Genomic DNA, 18781 nt, shown 5'->3' on the forward strand with positions numbered 1-18781 from the left:
TGGTCTGTGCACAAATAAAATGATGATGTCAAGTGGAGAAAAAAAACACACACCAGGTGAGAGGTTGAAATGTGGGAAGTCCTTGGTGTGGAATCAGTTCTCTAAAATATACTTAAGTTAAAAAACAGCCTCTTACAAAGCAAGAAAAGTTAAAAATCTCAGAAGCTCAAGTAAAATAATGTAGCTTTAAAAGGCCTGTGGAATTTCATCAGTATATGTGCCTGTTCTGAGGCAGACTGCTGCTGGAAGAGGCTTCTGGTGTCAAGTTACAGCATCTTTCCAAGTCCAATATAAACAAGGCCAGAGGAGGTTTCAGAAACTCAGAATGGTGAATAGGTCAGCTATCAAGCATATGGCGTCCACACCCACCAGCTTCTCTCAGGAGACTTTATAGCCACCACCAGCAGAGACATTATGTACGTAGCCAGCTTTTCAGTAACCAAGATGTGTCTTCATCAGCAGGTGCTGAGCAGCCAGGTGTGCACTCTGACACCTAACCAATAAGTCTTTTATCAAAGATTTCAGGTTTTCATGGCTGGTAACATCATTAGGGTTTGTAGAATCTTTCGGGCTCAAGTGCCGTGTTCTACTGGAGAAAGTTTTTCTTCCAGACGTTTCGTTCTCAGCTGCGGAGAACATCCTCAGTGGCGTTGCAGCCAGAGCAGGCGCTCTGACCTTCTTGGCTGCTGTGCATTGAGTGCAATGCACAGCAGCCAAGAAGGTCAGAACGAAACGTCTGGAAGAAAAATGTCATTGAGCCCTTGCTGGTCCACATCAGTGCCTTTCACATCTCCTTTGGAAGAAGGGTAGGCACCACCACAGAAAACGTTGAAGCTCTGCTGAATTCAATTTCTGAGAGATAAAATGTACTTCCCTTTAAAAAGTGACTTTTTTAAAAAGCCTGGCACAAAATAAAGTTGGCCAGGGAGGGGGGGGTCTATGCACAGCGCATGGAAAGAACCATGTCTGTGCATTTGGTTTTTGCAAATTTAATTAAATTAGATAAAAATAATGGAACAGGCAAGAATATGAAAGCTCTGCGTATACACTATCGTATCAGGACTGTATAAAAGAACAAAACTGAGAACCCTGAAATGTTATCCCATCAAAATATGACAGTGACATAAGCACAGTAATTGAAATTCATCAAGGCTTAATAAAACTTGCCTCTATTATAAATACTACTACTTTTCATTTGGACAAAGCTTTTCTATGCTACCCCAGAACTTTGAACCCTGAGTCTGGGGATACTTTACAGAATGTCAAGCTTGAGGGATTCTAATCCACTCCAAGATCTTGTCTCCTGCATGAGAAGACACAGATAAAGGGTTTTCCCCCACCCCCGCTTTCTTGTCTTGCTGGCATCAAGGAGGAACAAGAGGTAGGTAGGAAAGAATGCAAAAAGAAAAAAGAAGCCAAACTGAGAGCCAGTTTGGTGTAGTGGTTAAGTGTGTGGACTCTTATCTGGGAGAACTGGGTTTGATACCCCACTCCTCCACTTGCAGCTGCTGGAATGGCCTTGGGTCAGCCATAGCTCTCGTAGGTCTCAATCCCACCTACCTCACAGGGTATCTGCTGGGGGGTGAGGGAAGGTAAAGGAGATTGGGAGCTGCTCTGAGTCTGAGATTCATATAGGGCAGGATATAAATCCAGTATCTTCTTCATCATCTGTCTATTTGGATCAAAGGTAGCCTGGCTCACTACAGTGGGGCAGAGATAAGACAGGGGAGAGGGGGGACTTGCTCTATCAAGGCAGAATGTGATCTGGGGCAGGACTCCCCATAGTAGATGAGACAGGAAGTCTGCCCTGTCTTCAAGTCCAATGGGGAGAAATAACACTCAGTCAATGAAACTGCTTTCATACTTTCATACTGCTGGAAAAGAGCATCATGTCAAATCTAATGTTTCATTCCAAAGAGTTAAGATCTGCCATCCAACCCTGTTAGGGTAACAGATTTAACACTGAAGGAATAACTCCTCCCCATTGCAGTAATGCTCAATATTCCCAATTATAGTTGCTACTGAATATACAGACTGAGAAGGGAATTTCCCTTTACAGAAATATCCTGGGAAATATATTTTAACTTTAAGAAGCAAGTTATGGGGTACCTGAAGGGGCATTTGCATTATGTCATTCCTTGTCTCACTCAAACTGCTTTGATAATAGAAACAGTGAGACAGCATTGCATATCTTAGGTTTGGCTGTTTTGTGTTTTATGTGTTACATGCCTGTGCTGTATAATGATAAATGAAATTTCAAATTATAAAACTGGGGACTCAAGTTCATCTCCTTTTCACTTACAGACTGTTGCCAACTTTACCTTGGATTTATTTAATATTTATTAACCATCTGACTAAGCTATCAGGCAAAACTGCTAATGTGAGTGATTCAAACAAAAACAATAGTCTGTGTATAACAAATTCTACTGAACCATCAGAGATTAAAATTGCTCCATTTATTAAGACCTCCTCTTATCTTTTTAATTGATACATCAAAGTGATTCAGTCAGATTTCTACCAGTTTCACATCTAGCTTAATTTCCCATTTCCAAAACGATATGTTTCATTATGCTTTCATGTATCTTATAACCAGGCATTTTACCATAGTCACCAATAATCTTAAAAAGTGCATCCAAGTACGCACAGAAACTGTTGCAGATATCAGAGGGCATTCCTTCTTAGCACCTTATAATCTTACAGCTAAGGGATGGATCTTGTGTGTATTACGTGGGAGTTCCATACCAGATTGCTGATTACAATATCCTTTCTACCGTGCAAGAGGAGACATACATATAAGGAAAAAAAATTCACTTTGGTTTTGATTTGACCTGCACAGCCAATCTGGTAAATTCATAACTTGATTTTTTAAATCTTATTGTTATCTATTTGTGGTTTTATTGTCCCTCCCTATCACAAATTAATAAAATATTCATGTACTCAATCATAAAATTCTAAATAATCACCATCTGAAAACCATACCCCGAACAGTCAAGCTTACCTAATATAGTATTGGCAACAGCAACCGTTCATTATTATTATTTTTAAGAGCAGGAAAATTTCCCACAGAACAATGAAGCACTAGAAAATGTTCTGCCTCATATCTCCAACTAGCATCAAGAATGCAGCTAATGCTGCTGTCTTACCTGTGCCATTTCCTGACGAAGCAGATACTTTGCAATTTCTGCTGAATTCAATTTCTGAGAGCTGTAGTTAAAGACAGACTTGCCATCAGAAGGGTAAGCTCTAATAATACCAGGGGTCTCATTTTGCATCATCTTACTAAGCATGTCCACATTCTCAATATTAACCTGAAATAAAAGTTAACATGCAAACTTGTTAATTCGTTAAAGAAAACAATGCAGTCTGGAAGATACGCTATACCAACTTTGTCTGGTGGGTTAGCTGCAGCTTTTCCAGGGCAGAAATATACAAGTTGAAAAAAATCTACTTTTCTCCAACGTTGAGCTAACGCAGTTTAAATCATTCTCTTCTCCATTTTCTCCTCAGAGTACCCCACAGTAACCTCCTGTGACATAGTTAGGATGAGAGTATGTGACTATCTCATGGTCACCCCACATGTTTTCATGGCAGAATGAAGAATCAAACCTGGGTCTCTCAGATTCTAATCAGGCAGTTTAACCACTACAAGACAAGACAACCACTACAAGCAAAGCCAGGGAGTATGAAAGGCAAAATATTAAATATTATATCTGGAATGTGTGGTTGACATAACACCTTGAAATAATAAAGACAGGTTACGTGGGAATTTGCTGTGCTAGGTACGTGAACCACTGATGCTATGAACAATCCAAAGTAAAAAGTGGTACAAACATGATCTTGCTGCAAATGAGAATATACAAGTTGCAAATCATGAGAGGTGGAACAATGAAGAGTTCCCAGATACATACTTGTTTCAGTTCTCATAATTATCAAAATCCCCTTGAAGGAATAGGCTTGTAGTCTGGGGGTGCCTATTGCTACATCAGCTGGTGACAGACAGCTATGGCCAGGACTGCCTTATACCAACTTTGTCTGGTGGGTTAGCTGCAGCTTTTCCAGGGCAGAAAAGATCTAGCCACTGTGCTGCATGCCCTGTTTACATCTAGCTTAGATTACTGCAATGCACTCTGTGTGGGGCTGTCCTTTGAAGTGTTCTGAAACTTTAACTGGTACAAAATGCTGCAGCCATGATGATGTTTAATGTTTAATTCGATTTATATCCCTCCCTCCTCGCCGAGGCGGGCTCAGGGCAGCTTACATCCAAGTCACAGCATGCTATGATCACCGTCATAAAACAATAAAACCATTTAAACAGATAAGTTAAAACCCATAAATTAAAACAATATACAGTTTGGTACTAACACATTAGATGTTCCTCATCGTTCCAGGATGGCAGTTATTCCAGAAATCTCCTATGATAGGTTGAAGGCCTGCCAGAAGAGAGTGGTCTTACAGGCCTTGTGGAACTGGGCGAGGTCCCACAAGGCCCTACCCTCTTCCGGCAGTTGATTCCACCAGGACGGAGCTGCCACTAAAAAGGCCCGATCCCTGGTGGTCACTAATCTCGCCTCCCTCAGCCCGGGAATCACTAGGAGATGTTGGGATCCAAATCTTAGCACTCTCTGGGGAACATGTGGGGACAGTGGTCCCTCAAGTAAATGAGTCCTTGGCCATATAGGGCTTTAAAAGTAATAACTAGCACCTTGTAACAAAAGCTAGTAATGGGTTTTAACTACTGGTAGCCAGTGCAGTTCCTGCAGTGCTGGCTGTATGTGCTCCCATTTGGGCAGCCCCAGTAACAGCCTAGCAGCCGCATTCTGCACTAGCTGGAGTTTCCGGGTTTGCGACAAAGGCAGCCCCAAGTAGAGGGCATTACAGTACTGCAGTCTCGAGGTGACTGTTGCATGGATCACCGTTGCCAGGTCGCAGCAGTCGAGGAAGGGAACCATATAGCCCGCCTCAGATGAAAAAAGGTGGATTTTGCAGTTGCTGCTATCTGGGCCTCCACTGACAGGGAGCTTCCAACAGCACCCCCAACCTTCTGACTTTGGGCGCCATTGACAATGGCGCCCTGCCAAGGCCGCCACGACTCAGGCAAAGGACCTCTGTCTTCGTTGGATTCAGCTTCAGTTGGCTCATCTTAAGCCAACCAGCCATGGCTTTCAGTGCCTGATCCAGGTTTTCTGGGACAGCGCAAGGCCGTCCGTCCATCAGTAGATAGAGCTGGGTGTCATCAGTGTACTGATGGCAAACCAGCCCATACCTTCAGGCAATCTGGGCAAGGGGCCACATGTAAATGTTAAACGACATTGGGGATAGAACCGCTCCCTGAGGCACACTGCAATTAAGTGGGTGTCTCTGGGATGACTCTCCCTCCAATTGACATCCTTTGTCCCCGGCCGCATAGGAAAGAGGAAAGCCACTGTAAGGCTAGCCCCTGAATCCCTGCGTCAGCAAGGCAGTGAACTAGCAACTGATGGTTGACCATATCGATTGCAGCCAATAGGCTGAAGTGGGTGAACAGGGACCATATCACTCCGGTTCTGCCTCATCTACAGTAGCTCCCATTCTGTTTCCAGGCTCAATATACGGTGCTGCTGTTGACCTTTAAAACCTTAAATGGTTTGGAATCAGCAGGGGCAGCCCTAGCCTGTCTGGCACTCTAGGCAAGGCTAACTTCTGGCACCCCCACCCCTGCATTGATAACATCACCAAGTCACATGAGGGTAGGATTGCCAGGTCCAATTCAGGAGACATGGGAGTGGAGCCAGCAGCAAGGCTGTGACAAGCAAGATTGAACTACGAAGGGAGTTCTGGCCATCACATTTAAAGGGACCACACACCTTTTAAATGCCTTCTCTCCATTTGAAAAAATGAAGGATAAGGGCATATTCTTTGGGGGCTCATGGAAGTGGACCTCCTGGTCCAAACTTTTTTGAAACTTGGAGGGTGTTTTGAAGAGCGGTACTGGATACTATGCTGAAAATTTGGTGCCTCTATCTCAAAAAACAGCCCCCCCCTCCAGAGCTCCTGATACTCACAGATCAATTCTCTATTATACCCTATGGGAAACGGTCTCTATAGGGAATAATGAGTACCGAGCAGACATTTCCCTCCCCTCTTCCCATTTCCTGATGACCCTGAAGTGGCGGGAGGGTCTCCAAACCAGGGGATCCCCTTCTCCCCAACTGGGGACTGTGTAAACCAAAAAAGCAACATGGATAATTGGAGCAGAGAAAAAAAGGCAAAAGCCTCCACGTTAACTAGCCTCAAAATAATTTATTTATTTATTTATTTAATGGACTTATATCCCGCCCTTCTCACCGAAGTGTCTCAGGGCGGCTCACAACACAACACAACACAACACAATAATTCACATAATTCAATTTAAAACATTTACAAGTACAGTTAAAACCACAATTGATAAAACAAGATAAAATAAAACCAGCGGTCTATAAAAGCATTTTGTTCCATCCAAGATGTTCTCCTCTTCAGTTAGGTGTTGTAGGCCTGCCGGAAGAGGGCTGTCTTACAGGCCCTGCGGAACTGCCCTAGTTCCCGCAGGGCCCGCACCTCCTCCGGCAGCTGGTTCCACCAGTAAGGTGCCGCTATTGAGAAGGCCCGATTTATTTCACAAAATAAATACTTTATCCATCAATAATAAATACTCTCATATCTGATACATGGATATTAATGCATACAAACAAGAACATATGCTCCCCCCACAAAATTCCACAGTCTTTTATGATGCCACCATAGCAATTTCTTCAAGTAAGAGGATCAGGAGGAAGCTTCTCCAAGTAAATATTCTTAAAAGGGTCCAGTGCTCCAGTTGCAAATTTCTTGAATTCAATGCAGCTTGGTAATAATATCCAGCGACAAGGCCGTACTTGTATCCTTGTTTCACTCCAGCTTCAATGAATTTTATATAATCCAATACCAATACTTCAAATACAGGCAGTCACAAGACATGCTCCATCTCACTTCAATTGCAGATGTTCTTGTTTGTATGCATTAATATTCATGTGTTAGATATGAGAGTATTTATTATTGATACATAAAGTATTTATTTTGTGAAATTATTTTGAGGCTGGTTAACATGGAGGCTTTTGCCTTTTTTTCTGCACCAACAGGGGATCAGTAACCCTACATGGGGGGCACCCAATTTGGCACCCCCAGAAGGTCGGCACCCTAGTTTGCCTAGTGGCATGGCTGGCCCTGGGGATCAGCATGCCTCAAGGACTGCCTATTCCTTTATGAACATACCCAACAGCTATTGTCCTGTTCCAAAGCCATGCTTGGGGTGCTCCCACCTTCTGAGATTAGGCAGGAGGCAACTTAGGGGAGGTCCTTGGTCATGGCACCAACTTCTGGAAATCACTCCCTAGAGATACTTTCCTGTCCCCTTCTTCTGCTGTCTTCCACCAGCAGGTGAAGACTTTTCCATTTGACATTCCCTCAGTGATCCTCCACCTTCCTGCCCTGTGTTTCAATTGTTGCTTCGCTATTTATAAAATGTGTTTTAGATTGGTTTTGTTTAAATTATGTGTTTTGTTTGGTTTTAATGGTTTTAAAACAACTTTTAATATATTTGTATTTAATCTGTTATCTGTCTTGATGGCCCTGATGAGGGGAAGAAAGATGGGATATAAATGTTGTCCACATCTAATTGCTTTTATTGGGCCATGTAATATAATTGGCCACATTAAATCAAAAGGTTTCTACACAAACACAGACAGCTCATACAGGATGTTCCCAGTTTCAAAACCACCCATGCAATAGTGTTCATAGAACATCTAACCTAATGAAAAGGTTGTTCCATTCTGAATAATGAAATGAGAACATGGAAACAAGTGTGTACCCAGAATCTTGTCATTGTTCTGTCCAGGGCTTTTTTTGTAGCAAGAACTCCATTGCATATTAGGCCACACCCTCTTGATGTAGCCAATTCTCCAAGAGTTTACAGTAGTCCTTGTAATAAGAGCCTTGTAAGCTCTTGGAGGATTGACTACATCAGGGCTGTTTGGCCTAATATGCAAAGGAGTTCCTGCTACAAAAAAAGCCCTGGTTCTGTCCCTTGAGTTACAACTGGCATATGCTCAGTTGTGGCCAGATCACTTGTTTGCACCACTTGTTCCTTTGCATTGTTTGTATTATCAGTGGATACTGCATCTAGTACTGCAAATACCCTTTGGTTAATTTTACTTCTGTGTAACCCTGTGTAACGAAGTGTTATGTTATTTTGTACTACACATGCCAGATAGAGTTTATCATTCTGCCTTTCATACCTGTTAGGTCTTGGCTTGGCTTTTGTTGACCAGACTTTGAGAACCTTTTCAAAGGTTTTTTCCCTCCTTGGCTGTCAAAAAGTTTTCTCCACTGCAGAGGCCAGCAGGTAAGATAAATCTACAATATGCACTAGAGCAGTAAGCTAAAGTCAGACCTCTCTCTCTCAGTCCCTGTTCTGAAATCCAGGGCTGCCAAGCCCCTGGTCCAGGCAGGTAATCCCCCACCCAGGAGGTTCCCAACCCACTGGCGCACACTGGGTCAGTGGGGGGAACCTCCTCCTACATCGCTGGTGCGATGACATCACCCGGAAGTGATGTCATCAAAACTCTACGGTACCTCTTGTACCATAGAGTTTTTACCTCCCAAATGGCTACAGCATCCGGAGAAACCATAGAGTTTTCCCGGAAACGCCTATTAATGAACACTATAATGAACATTAATAATATTAATGAACACTATAAAATTAGATGGGAAAGTTCCTTGTACATGGAAAGAAGCAGTAATTTCTTTGATACCAAAAGATAGACACACCACAAATGTGAAAAATTATAGACCAATTTCATTATTAAACAATGACTATAAAATATATGCAAGGATTTTAGCAGAACACCTCAAATATCATTTGAACAGTTTCATTAAAGAAGAACAAGCAGGATTTCTTCCCAAAAGACAAATTAGAGACAACATAAGAACAGTTATAGATATTATTGAATACTATGAGAAGCATCCTGAAAAAGAAGTAGCATTATTTTTTGCAGACGCAGAGAAAGCATTCTCTAATGTGAATTGGAACTTTATGTTTGCAGTGATGGAGAAATTGAGATTGGGAGAAGACTTTATCAGAATGGTAAAGGTGATATATTCCGAACAATCAGCAAGGCTCTGCATTAATGCAGATTTAACAGAAAAAAAATTATAATAAATAAAGGAACAAGACAAGGTTGCCCTCTATATCCATTGATATTTATAATGACATTAGAGGTTTTGTTAATTCAAATCCAAAGAACAGTTCATTGTGTTAACACAAGGCATATGATGAAAAGGTTATCAAGAGGCTCACCTTAAGAGGTGATTCCCACAGTCAGGACAGGACATGGCACAGTTCTCCTGTAAACCTGTAGCATTTTAGAATACATCTAAGTAACTTTTCTTTAGCCTTTTCCTGGTGCCCTAGATGTCCGCATGCTGTGAGAGTACCTTCAAACAAATTAGCACCATCCCGTAAGTGGGTTGTACTATGGCAGAAAGAGGCACTTGCCCTTCCTCTGATTAACTCAGGAAGGTATACGTGTTTCTTTGCTTCTACATTTTACCCTCACATAATCCCTGTGATGTAGGCTAGGATGAGAGAGACAACTGGCTGGCCACTGCGTGAAACAGAATACTGGAATAGATGAAACAGTAGTCTGATCCAACAGGTCTGCTCAGTTTGTAGTCTGGCACTCTAACCACTGCATAAGACTAGCTGTCATTGCTGCTCAAGACCTACCTGAATATAGTTGCATGGTGTCTGGCTTTCCATTTCCCTTTTTCTCAGGATGTACCATTTATTCTGGTTATCCAAAAGGGAGCGCCTCTTGTGCCCTCTCTGGAAGGCAGATGGGTGCTTGTATATTGCCAAGATTTCTGATGGCTGCTGAATGAGCAGGTCATCTTTAGCCAAGGGGATCCCAAACTCCTGACTCAATGAAATGATCATTTCTGCAGAGGGCAACAGATCGTAATGTACTATATCCCTTAACTTCTTGCTGTGGCAGATGTAATCAAGCCTAGAAGATGAGGTACAGAATGAAGAAATCAAATTGGCTATGTTTGTTGATTTATCACAAATTAGAAAAATATTTTAAAACAGATACATCTATTCAGGCAAATTAGCCATGAGCATGACTGCAATGTGTTTTATCAGCAAGTATTTTTAGCTATGTAAGCCATAGCATTGCTCTGCAGTTCTGGCAAACAATGAAGACACCCACTAAACACAGCTTTTGACAATGCAATATCTCCAAAGGAAATCTGGCTACCAATGCTGACATCAGAGTACAGGATCCCCAGCCATACAACAGCACAAGGTTAAAGGAAAAGCAAAAAGCAAAACTAAAACGAAAAAACCCAAAACACCCTATTCCTCCACTGTTGCTGAATTCCAGCTTCCCAGCTCAAGAAAATCTAAAGTAACGTCTAGACAAACTAGAGCCATCAGGACCTCTGAGATTACACTGCTTCCCCAGATCAGATGCACAGGGGTATGATAAAAAAACATGTTAAGTACAAGTTTACCCTATGCCTATCATAAGGGACTGTAGTGTGAAAAGCCAAAATAACCTGAAGGGGTCCTTTTCAACCCCTACCCACTTCTATGCACACATACTAACCTTGCTGAAAAGAGGCAAATGTGGGCTGAATTAACACTTGCTTCTTCAGGAAAGGACTACCATGTATCTATTCTCAGTATTATTATTTTTTTAATATTCAAAATATGAGGAATTTGGTTTTTCTCTGGCAGGTTCTGGCAGTTTATCTCATACTCCTTTGTGTGTTGTTGTTGAGAAGTTGTTTATGAGCAAAAGAGATGAAGAAAAAATAAAGAGTGCAACGGGAAGAGAATTTTATTCAAATATGTTAATAGCCCCTATATGTTTTGCAGTGAGCGTCCTCAGAGGGATCTGTGAAATAAAAAAGCAGCTAGTTTTGTGGGTGATTTGCAGCTTCCTCTCTTTGCTCCAGTTGGAGGCCCTTCATTCTGTTCTTGAGAAGTTGTGTTTGAGCCAGATAATCTCTTCAAGGAGATACAGGCTGCAGTTTCCTCACTATGTAATTTGTTCTCATCACATCTCCTTTATCATGCATGGCCTGTTATGACTGTGGCCGCTCTCAAAATAAGCCCAAGTCTTCTAAACAGCTGTGTACCCCTGATCATAGTCTCAGAGAAAACACCACTTTGTTTTACATTAAATAATCAAGTGGCACAGAAAAAAGTAATCAAGTTCTGTGTCCTCTTACAGCATAAACCTCAGAGCAACATTTTAGGGCCCTTTCATTCTCCAGAAACATGAAATTTCTTTTAGCACCACAGTCAGTAAGCAACAGATAGGACTGAAGCCTTGCTCTTTTTAATCACTGGAAAGTCTTCGCCATCGCTTTGTGGGTGTGAGAGTGATGTAATTTTCTGAAAGGAATTAGCTTAAAACAGGAAAGGGAAAACAAATACATTCCTCCTTGAGATCAGCTAACTGCTGAAGCAAGAGCTTTGCTGAGTTTGAGAGGAGGCCCTCAGAATGAATGAGCACACCCCAACTCTCCAGCAAGAAAGTCAGGGTAAGCAATTTATCCCTACAGCAACCCTCTGAGTCCAATGGACTTTGTGGCTGATGGGCAACCAAAAGACACAAACATGATGGGATCTATTAAGTATACCACTTGTAGAATACAGATGCATGGTATTTGTAATAGCTCTTTTTAAAAAACAATTTCAGCCTTCACCATCCAAATGGCCTATGGCAAAAAAACCCAACCCTAAAGTGTGAAAGAAAAACAGTGTTGCACTTACGTGTAACTGTTGTTCATCGACGTCTTTTGTGGGACTGCCACGAGGCAGGCCTGCTGCGGAGGTTGATTGACAAGCCTAGAATTCTTCCAAATAACTGGCGGTCCGCCGTTAAACAGACTACGTCTGCATTTAACGGACTCCCCCCCAACGGCGAACCACCCACATTCCCCCAGTTCCGCTTTCGCCACCATAAGTTCTAGACCTATTGTATCAATGAGAACTCACAGCGGGGATGGCAGGAGGGAATGTGTGTATGCACAGAAGACGTCGATGAACAACAGTTACAGGTAAGTGCAACACTGTTTTTCATCGTCCGTCTTGCTGTGCATCCCCACATTGGGACCCACTCTCAAGCTTCTCACCTTGATGGTGGTGGGGTGAGTCTCTTATTGAAATAGCGAATGAAGAACTGCTTTTCCCACATCCGCATCTCGACGTTGCTGCAGATCCAGTGCATAGTGTCGTACAAATGTCTCTGCTGAGGACCATGTTGCGGCTTTACACATCTCCGCTAATGGAACTCCTCTCCTTGCAGCTACTGATGAACCCATAGCTCTCGTTGAATGAGCTCTTACTCCAACTGGACAGGAGACCCCTGCTAATCTATAACAATGGCCAATAATAGCCAATAATCTATAACAATGGCCAATAATAGTAACCAGCCATCGAGATAAGGTCTGAGAAGATGCTGGAGTTCCTCTCCGAGGACCCCAATAGCACACAAATTACGTCTTCATCTTGCGAAACTGTCTTGTTTGACTAATGTAATACAATAAAGCCATTTTAACATCTAACATATGCAATCTCCTCTCTGCCTCAGAAGATGGATTAGGGAAAAAAACTGGCAGTGATAAATCCTGTGCCAAATGAAATCTACTAACTACCTTTGGTAGGAATTCTCTTGCTGGATGAAGAACAACCTTACCCCCAAAAAATTGCAGATAAGGCTGATCTACTCTTAGTGCTGCCAACTCACTCACCCTTCTAATGGAAGTCACTGCCACTAAGAACAATGTCTTCCATGATAAAAAAGACAATGTACAGTAATTTAATGGTTCAAATGGGGCCTTCATTAAATATGTCAATACCAAAGACAAAGACCATTGCTGAACAATACCAGGTATTGTATTGGTGGAAACCCTTTAAAAAACATTTGGTTATTTTATTAGCAAAAACAGTGGTACCTTCCACTTCCATATGGCAAGCGGAGATTTCTGCTAGGTGAACCCTAACAGATGACACCGCCAAACCACTCTGTGCTAGAAACAGTAAATACTCTAAAACTATTGATATTGGACAAGTAAATGGGCATAAATTCTTTTCCTTACACCACTTCTCAAAACGGTCCCATTTACTCTCATAAGATCGACGAGTAGAGGGCTTACGGGCCTCTCTTAATACCTGTAGCACCTCCTCCGAAAACCCCTCATTCACAGCTCTATATATCATGCTGTCAAATGCAAGTCTTGCATCTTGTGGTAAAATCTGACCTCCTGAACTAGCAAGTCGGGAACCTGTGGGATCCCACGGGACAGCCTTAACAACTCTGGGAACCAGACCTGCCTTGGCCAAAATGGGGCCACTAGAATCATCCTGGATCGATCTATCTTTATCTTTCCCAGGACCCTTGGAATCAGGGGGAAAGGTGGGAATGCATACAGCAGTTCCCCTCTCCACCAGAACTAAAATGCATCCCCTATTGACTTCTGATCGTGGCCTCCCCATGAACAAGAAATGTGTGCCTTTGTTGACTGACCTGTAGCAAACAGATCTACTTTCGGCATTCCCCACTTTGCAAAAATTGTGTTGATATATTTTTCTTGAAGGGACCACTCATAATTGACCAGAAACTTGCAGCTCAGGGAGTCCGCCTCCTGGTTGGCAACTCCTGCTATGTGGATTGCTTGAAGAGAGGATCTTAAGCGAATTGCTATGGCCCATAGATCTTGTGCTTCCCTGCACAGCCTCGAAGATACAGTCCCTGCCTGCCTGTTCATGTAATACATAGCTGTAGAATTGTCTGTTTGCACCAGCACCTTCTTCTGTAACATTTCTGAGAAAGTTGTTAAAGCCAACTTAATTGCTCTTAACTCCAATAAATTGATGTGATAGCCAGAATGTGACCGTGGCCATGTATCCTGCACTTGAATACCTTCACAGTGTGCACCCCAGCCCATCCTTGAGGCATCCGTCGTCAACACTACCTTAGGTGACCATGGCCCAAATTCAACACCTTCAAATAAATGTAAGTCTGAAGTCCACCATTCCAATGATCTAATCACCATTCTAGGGATGTTAAAGCCCTGATATGGGGAATGCACCCGTATATAAAACCGTCTTATAAACCAGGTTTGTAGCTCCCTCATGTGCAACCTAGCAAAGAGAACCACAGCAGTTGTAGACGCCATCAAGCCAAGGGCTCGTTGTATCATTTGAACAAACTGAAAACGTTTCTGTTGGAAGCAGAAGATAAAAGTTGGAAGATAAAAATATGGAGCAGAGGTCCATCAGTGGCTATTAGCCACAGCGTGTATATATATGTGTGTGTGTGTATATATCTTTATCTTTCCCAGGATATATATATATATATATATTGTATATATATATTGGCCACTGTGTGATACAGAGTGTTGGACTGGATGGGCCACTGGCCTAATCCAACATGGCTTCTCTTATGTTCTTATCGTCTTTAGACTCAGAGCTCTATCTCTAGGCAAAAAAGCCCTATTCTTTTGTGAGTCTAGATATGCCGCAATAAACTGGGCTTGTTGTGATGGAATTAAATGTGACTTCTCATAATTTATTATGAGTCCTTACCTAGTGCAAGTGCTCAACACAAACTGTATTTGTTCTTGCAATCCTTCCCGTAATTCGGCCACCAACAGCCAGTCATCCAAATACAGGGAAATGGTGCAGCCCTTAGTTCTAAAATAAGCCATGATGACAGCTATGCATTTTGTAAAAACACGTGGAGCTGTTGCCAGACCAAAAGGTAGCACAGAGTATTGGAAAACCTTCTGTCCCTGTCTAAACCTAAGGAATTTTCTGTGCTCTGGGTAAATTCCAATGTGAAAGTATACATCCTTAAGATCTAAAACACCAAATCAGATTCCTCTGGGAAGGAGTTCTAAGACTGAAGGCAAATGACCATACGGAATCTTTTAATACATAGATGCTCATTTAATGATCTCAGATCCAAAATAGGTCTGCAACCTCCATCTTTCTTGTCAATAACAAAAAACCTAGAATAAAAAACCTCTGCTGGAAGGGGCCTTTTCCTTGTTAAAACAATTTTATTTGGTAACATATGGTAACAAATTATATTTCTTGCATCATTAATAACTTCTTTTATCTATCCCATATATTACTTTCTAACTACCCCTCCCCCCGTTACATGACCACCGCCGGTGTTATTTACTTAAAAGTATTAATGTTTAAAGGTACCCTTAACTAATAAAACCAAAAATTAATATTCTTCTTTTTTCTAAGACTTAATCATTATCAAAAATTGTCCAATGTCCTTTTATTTTTCACTCTTTTTCTACATATCTTCTAAACTTTTCCCACTCCATCTTAAAAACTTCTAAATCATAGTCTCTTAAAATTCTTGTTAATTTGTCCATTTCACTCCATGTCATAACTTTTACAATCCAATCCCATTTCTCTGGTATTTTTTCTTGCTTCCACAACTGCGCATATAATGTCCTAGCAGCTGAAAGCAAGTACCAAATTATAGTTCTATCTTCTTTTGGAAATTTTTCCATTTGTAATCCCAACAGAAAAGTCTCTGCAACTTTCTTAAATTCATATCCCAAGATCCTAGAAATTTCTTGTTGAATCATCTGCCAATACTTTTTTGCTCTTTCACAAGTCCACCACATATGGTAGAAAGAACCTTCATGTTTTTTTACATTTCCAACATCTGTCTGGCATCTTATTATTCATCTTTGCCAGTTTCTTAGGAGTCATATACCATCTATACATAATTTTAAAACAGTTCTCTTTAATACTATCACACGTCAAAAGCTTCATAGAGTTCTTCCACAAATATTCCCAAGTTTCCATCTGTATTTCTTTATTTACATTAATTGCCCACTTAATCATTTGAGATTTCACTACTTCATCTTACGTAGACCGTTTTAAAAGTAATTTATATAATTTTGAAAATAATTTTTCGTTATCTCCAGCAGAACTTTTTCCATTTCTCTTTGCTCTTTTCTTATTCCTTCAGTTTTAATATCATTCTCCACCAAACTCTTTATTTGTTGCATCTGAAACCAATCATATTTATTATTCAGCTCTTCAGCAGTTTTCAATTCTATTTTGCCACTTTGTATTTTTAATAGTTGATTATATGACAACCACTTTTCTTCACCCGTCTCAGCTGTTATTTTTATCACTTCGGCTGGCACTATCCATAACGGTTTTCTCTCATCTCCATATTTCTTATATTTCATCCATGTATTTAGCAAGCTGTTTCTTATATAATGGTGAGAGAAAAAGCCGTCTATCTTTTTTTCCCCATAAGACATATAAGTGTGCCAGCCAAATTATTTCCATGACCTTCCAACGCTAAGAATTTTTTGTTTAACAACATTATCCATTCTTTTATCCATACTAAGCAAACTGCTTCATGAGATAATTTTAAGTCTGGTAATTGAAATCCGCCTCTCTCTTTTGCATTTGTTAAAATTTTCATTTTAATTCTTGGTTTCTTCCCCGCCCACACAAACTCTGAAATTTTTCTTTGCCATCTATTAAATTGTTTACTGTTTTTCACAATTGGAATAGTTTGAAACAAATACATTATTCTTGGTAGAATATTCATTTTAATTGCGGCTATTCTACCCAACAGTGACAAATTAAGTTTATTCCACTTTAACATATCTTCATCCATTTTACGCCATAGCTTGTCATAATTGTTTTTAAACAAATCAATATTCTTCATTGTTATCTCCACACCCAAATATTTTACCTTGGAGGTAACTTCACAGCCCGTTAGTGTCTGCAATTCTTGTTGCTTATTTATTTCCATATTTTTATTTTTTGATTTTTCTTTATTAATACAAAGTCCCGCCAACTCCCCATATTCTTGTATTTTAGCTAACAACAAAGGTGTGACTTGTATGGGGTTTTCATTTATAAACATTATATCATCTGCAAATGCTCTCTATTTGTAAGTAAATCCTTTTACTTTTAATCCTTCTATTTCTTTATCTTCTTGAATTTGCATCAATAATATTTCAAGAGACATTATAAACAACAGTGGGGAAAGTGGACAACCTTGTCTTGTACCTTTTACTAATTATCATGTCTTCAATAAGATCAGCATTTATACATAGCCTTGCTAGTTGTTCAGTATATATTGCTTTTATCATTCTTATAAAGCTTTCTCCCCGCTCCATTTTCTTCATTACTGCAAACATAAAATCCCAATTTAAATTGTCAAATGCTTTCTCTGCGTCTGCAAAGAATAATGCTACTTCCTTTTCTGGATGTCTTTCATAATATTCTACAATATTTACAACAGTTCTGATATTATCTCTTATTTGCCTTTTGGGAAGAAACCCTGCTTGATCTTCCTTTATAAAATTTATCAAATATTGTTTAAACCATTCTGCCAAGATTCTTGTATATATTTTATAGTCATTATTTAATAATGAAATTGGTCTATAATTTTTTACATTCGTGACATTTCTATCTTCCTTTGGAATCAACGAAATAACAGCTTCCTTCCATGTATTTGGTATTTTCCCTTTTGTTCTTATCATATTCATCAATTTCTGAAGTTTCGAGATTAACTCCTCTTTGAGGGTTTAAAAAAATTTAGCTGTACATCCATCTGGCCCAGGTGCTTTTCCATTTTCCATGGCATTAATTGCTGCTTCAATTTCTATTTTTTCAATTGAATCGTTCAAAACTTTTCACATATTTTCTGTAAGTACTCATCCATCTTTTCTTTCTTTATTTTAACACCTTTAAATAACTTGGCATAATACTTAAAGAATTCTTTTTATTCCTTCTTGATCTATCACCTCTCTTCCATCTACCACAATTTTATTAATAATTTTACTTTCTCTCTTTTTCTTCAGTTGCCAGGCCAAATATTTTCCGGGTTTGTTTGCTCCCTCGAAAGATTTCTGCTGCAATCTTTTCAGATTCCATTCCAGTTCTTTATTTAACAAATGTCTCATTTGCGTTTGTAATACTGTAATCTCCCTTATAATTTTCTTTTTCCCTGGCCTTTTTTCTCAGTTCCCCTTCTTTTTTCTTTATTTCATTTTGAATGTCCAACATCTATTTTTCTTTTGCCCTCTTATCTTTGTTATTCAATGTAATCAATATTCCTCTCATTTCTGCTTTATAAGCATCCCAGACTGTCTGAAATTCTATATCCTCTTTATCGTTTATTTGGAAGAAAGTTTTAGTTTCATTTTCTAGAGATGTCACTATTTCTTTATTCTGTAGTAAATCTGTAGTAAATCTTCATTCAATCTCCATCTTCTCAACATTATTGGGTTATGGTCAGCCCCAATTTTAGGTAAAATCTCTATTTTCTTTGTCATAAGGTCTAAATCTTTAGTGCCCCACAACATGTCAATTCTGGAAAAAGTTTTATGTCTTGCTGGAAAAAAAGTATAGTCCCGCACTTCAGGATTAAATTTCCTCCATATATCCTCCAAATTTTCTTGTTTGACCAATTCAAAGAAAGACTTTGGCAATTTTCCTTCCTTATTATTTTTTTTTACCCCCAGACCTATCCAGTGTGTTCTTAATTGTTCCATTAAAGTCCCCCATTATCAAAACTTGGTCATAAATCAGTTTATCAAATTGTTGTATAATGTCTTTTAAAAAAACATCCTTTGCACCATTTGCACAGTTGCTGTGTGCTTGTAATTGTAATCCTTCTTCCTTGTAGCTCAAAGCTCAAACCTTCAGGTATTA

The 18781-nt window shown here is 40.1% G+C and overlaps 1 protein-coding gene across 1 annotated transcript in view; it reads right to left on the reverse strand.

The window, feature by feature from the left end:
* Positions 1 to 18781, reverse strand: part of LOC132572598 (uncharacterized protein FLJ43738-like) — a 55840-nt gene that overhangs the window by 8818 nt on the left and 28241 nt on the right. Inside the window, exons 5-6 of the mRNA XM_060239846.1 lie at positions 9779 to 10058; positions 3144 to 3308 (exon numbers count right to left, since the gene is read on the reverse strand). Of these exons, the coding sequence (XP_060095829.1) occupies positions 3144 to 3308; positions 9779 to 10058 (445 nt within the window). The remainder of the gene's footprint in view (positions 1 to 3143; positions 3309 to 9778; positions 10059 to 18781) is intronic.

Source organism: Heteronotia binoei, chromosome 5, assembly GCF_032191835.1.
Source record: "Heteronotia binoei isolate CCM8104 ecotype False Entrance Well chromosome 5, APGP_CSIRO_Hbin_v1, whole genome shotgun sequence".
NCBI lineage: Eukaryota > Metazoa > Chordata > Lepidosauria > Squamata > Gekkonidae > Heteronotia > Heteronotia binoei.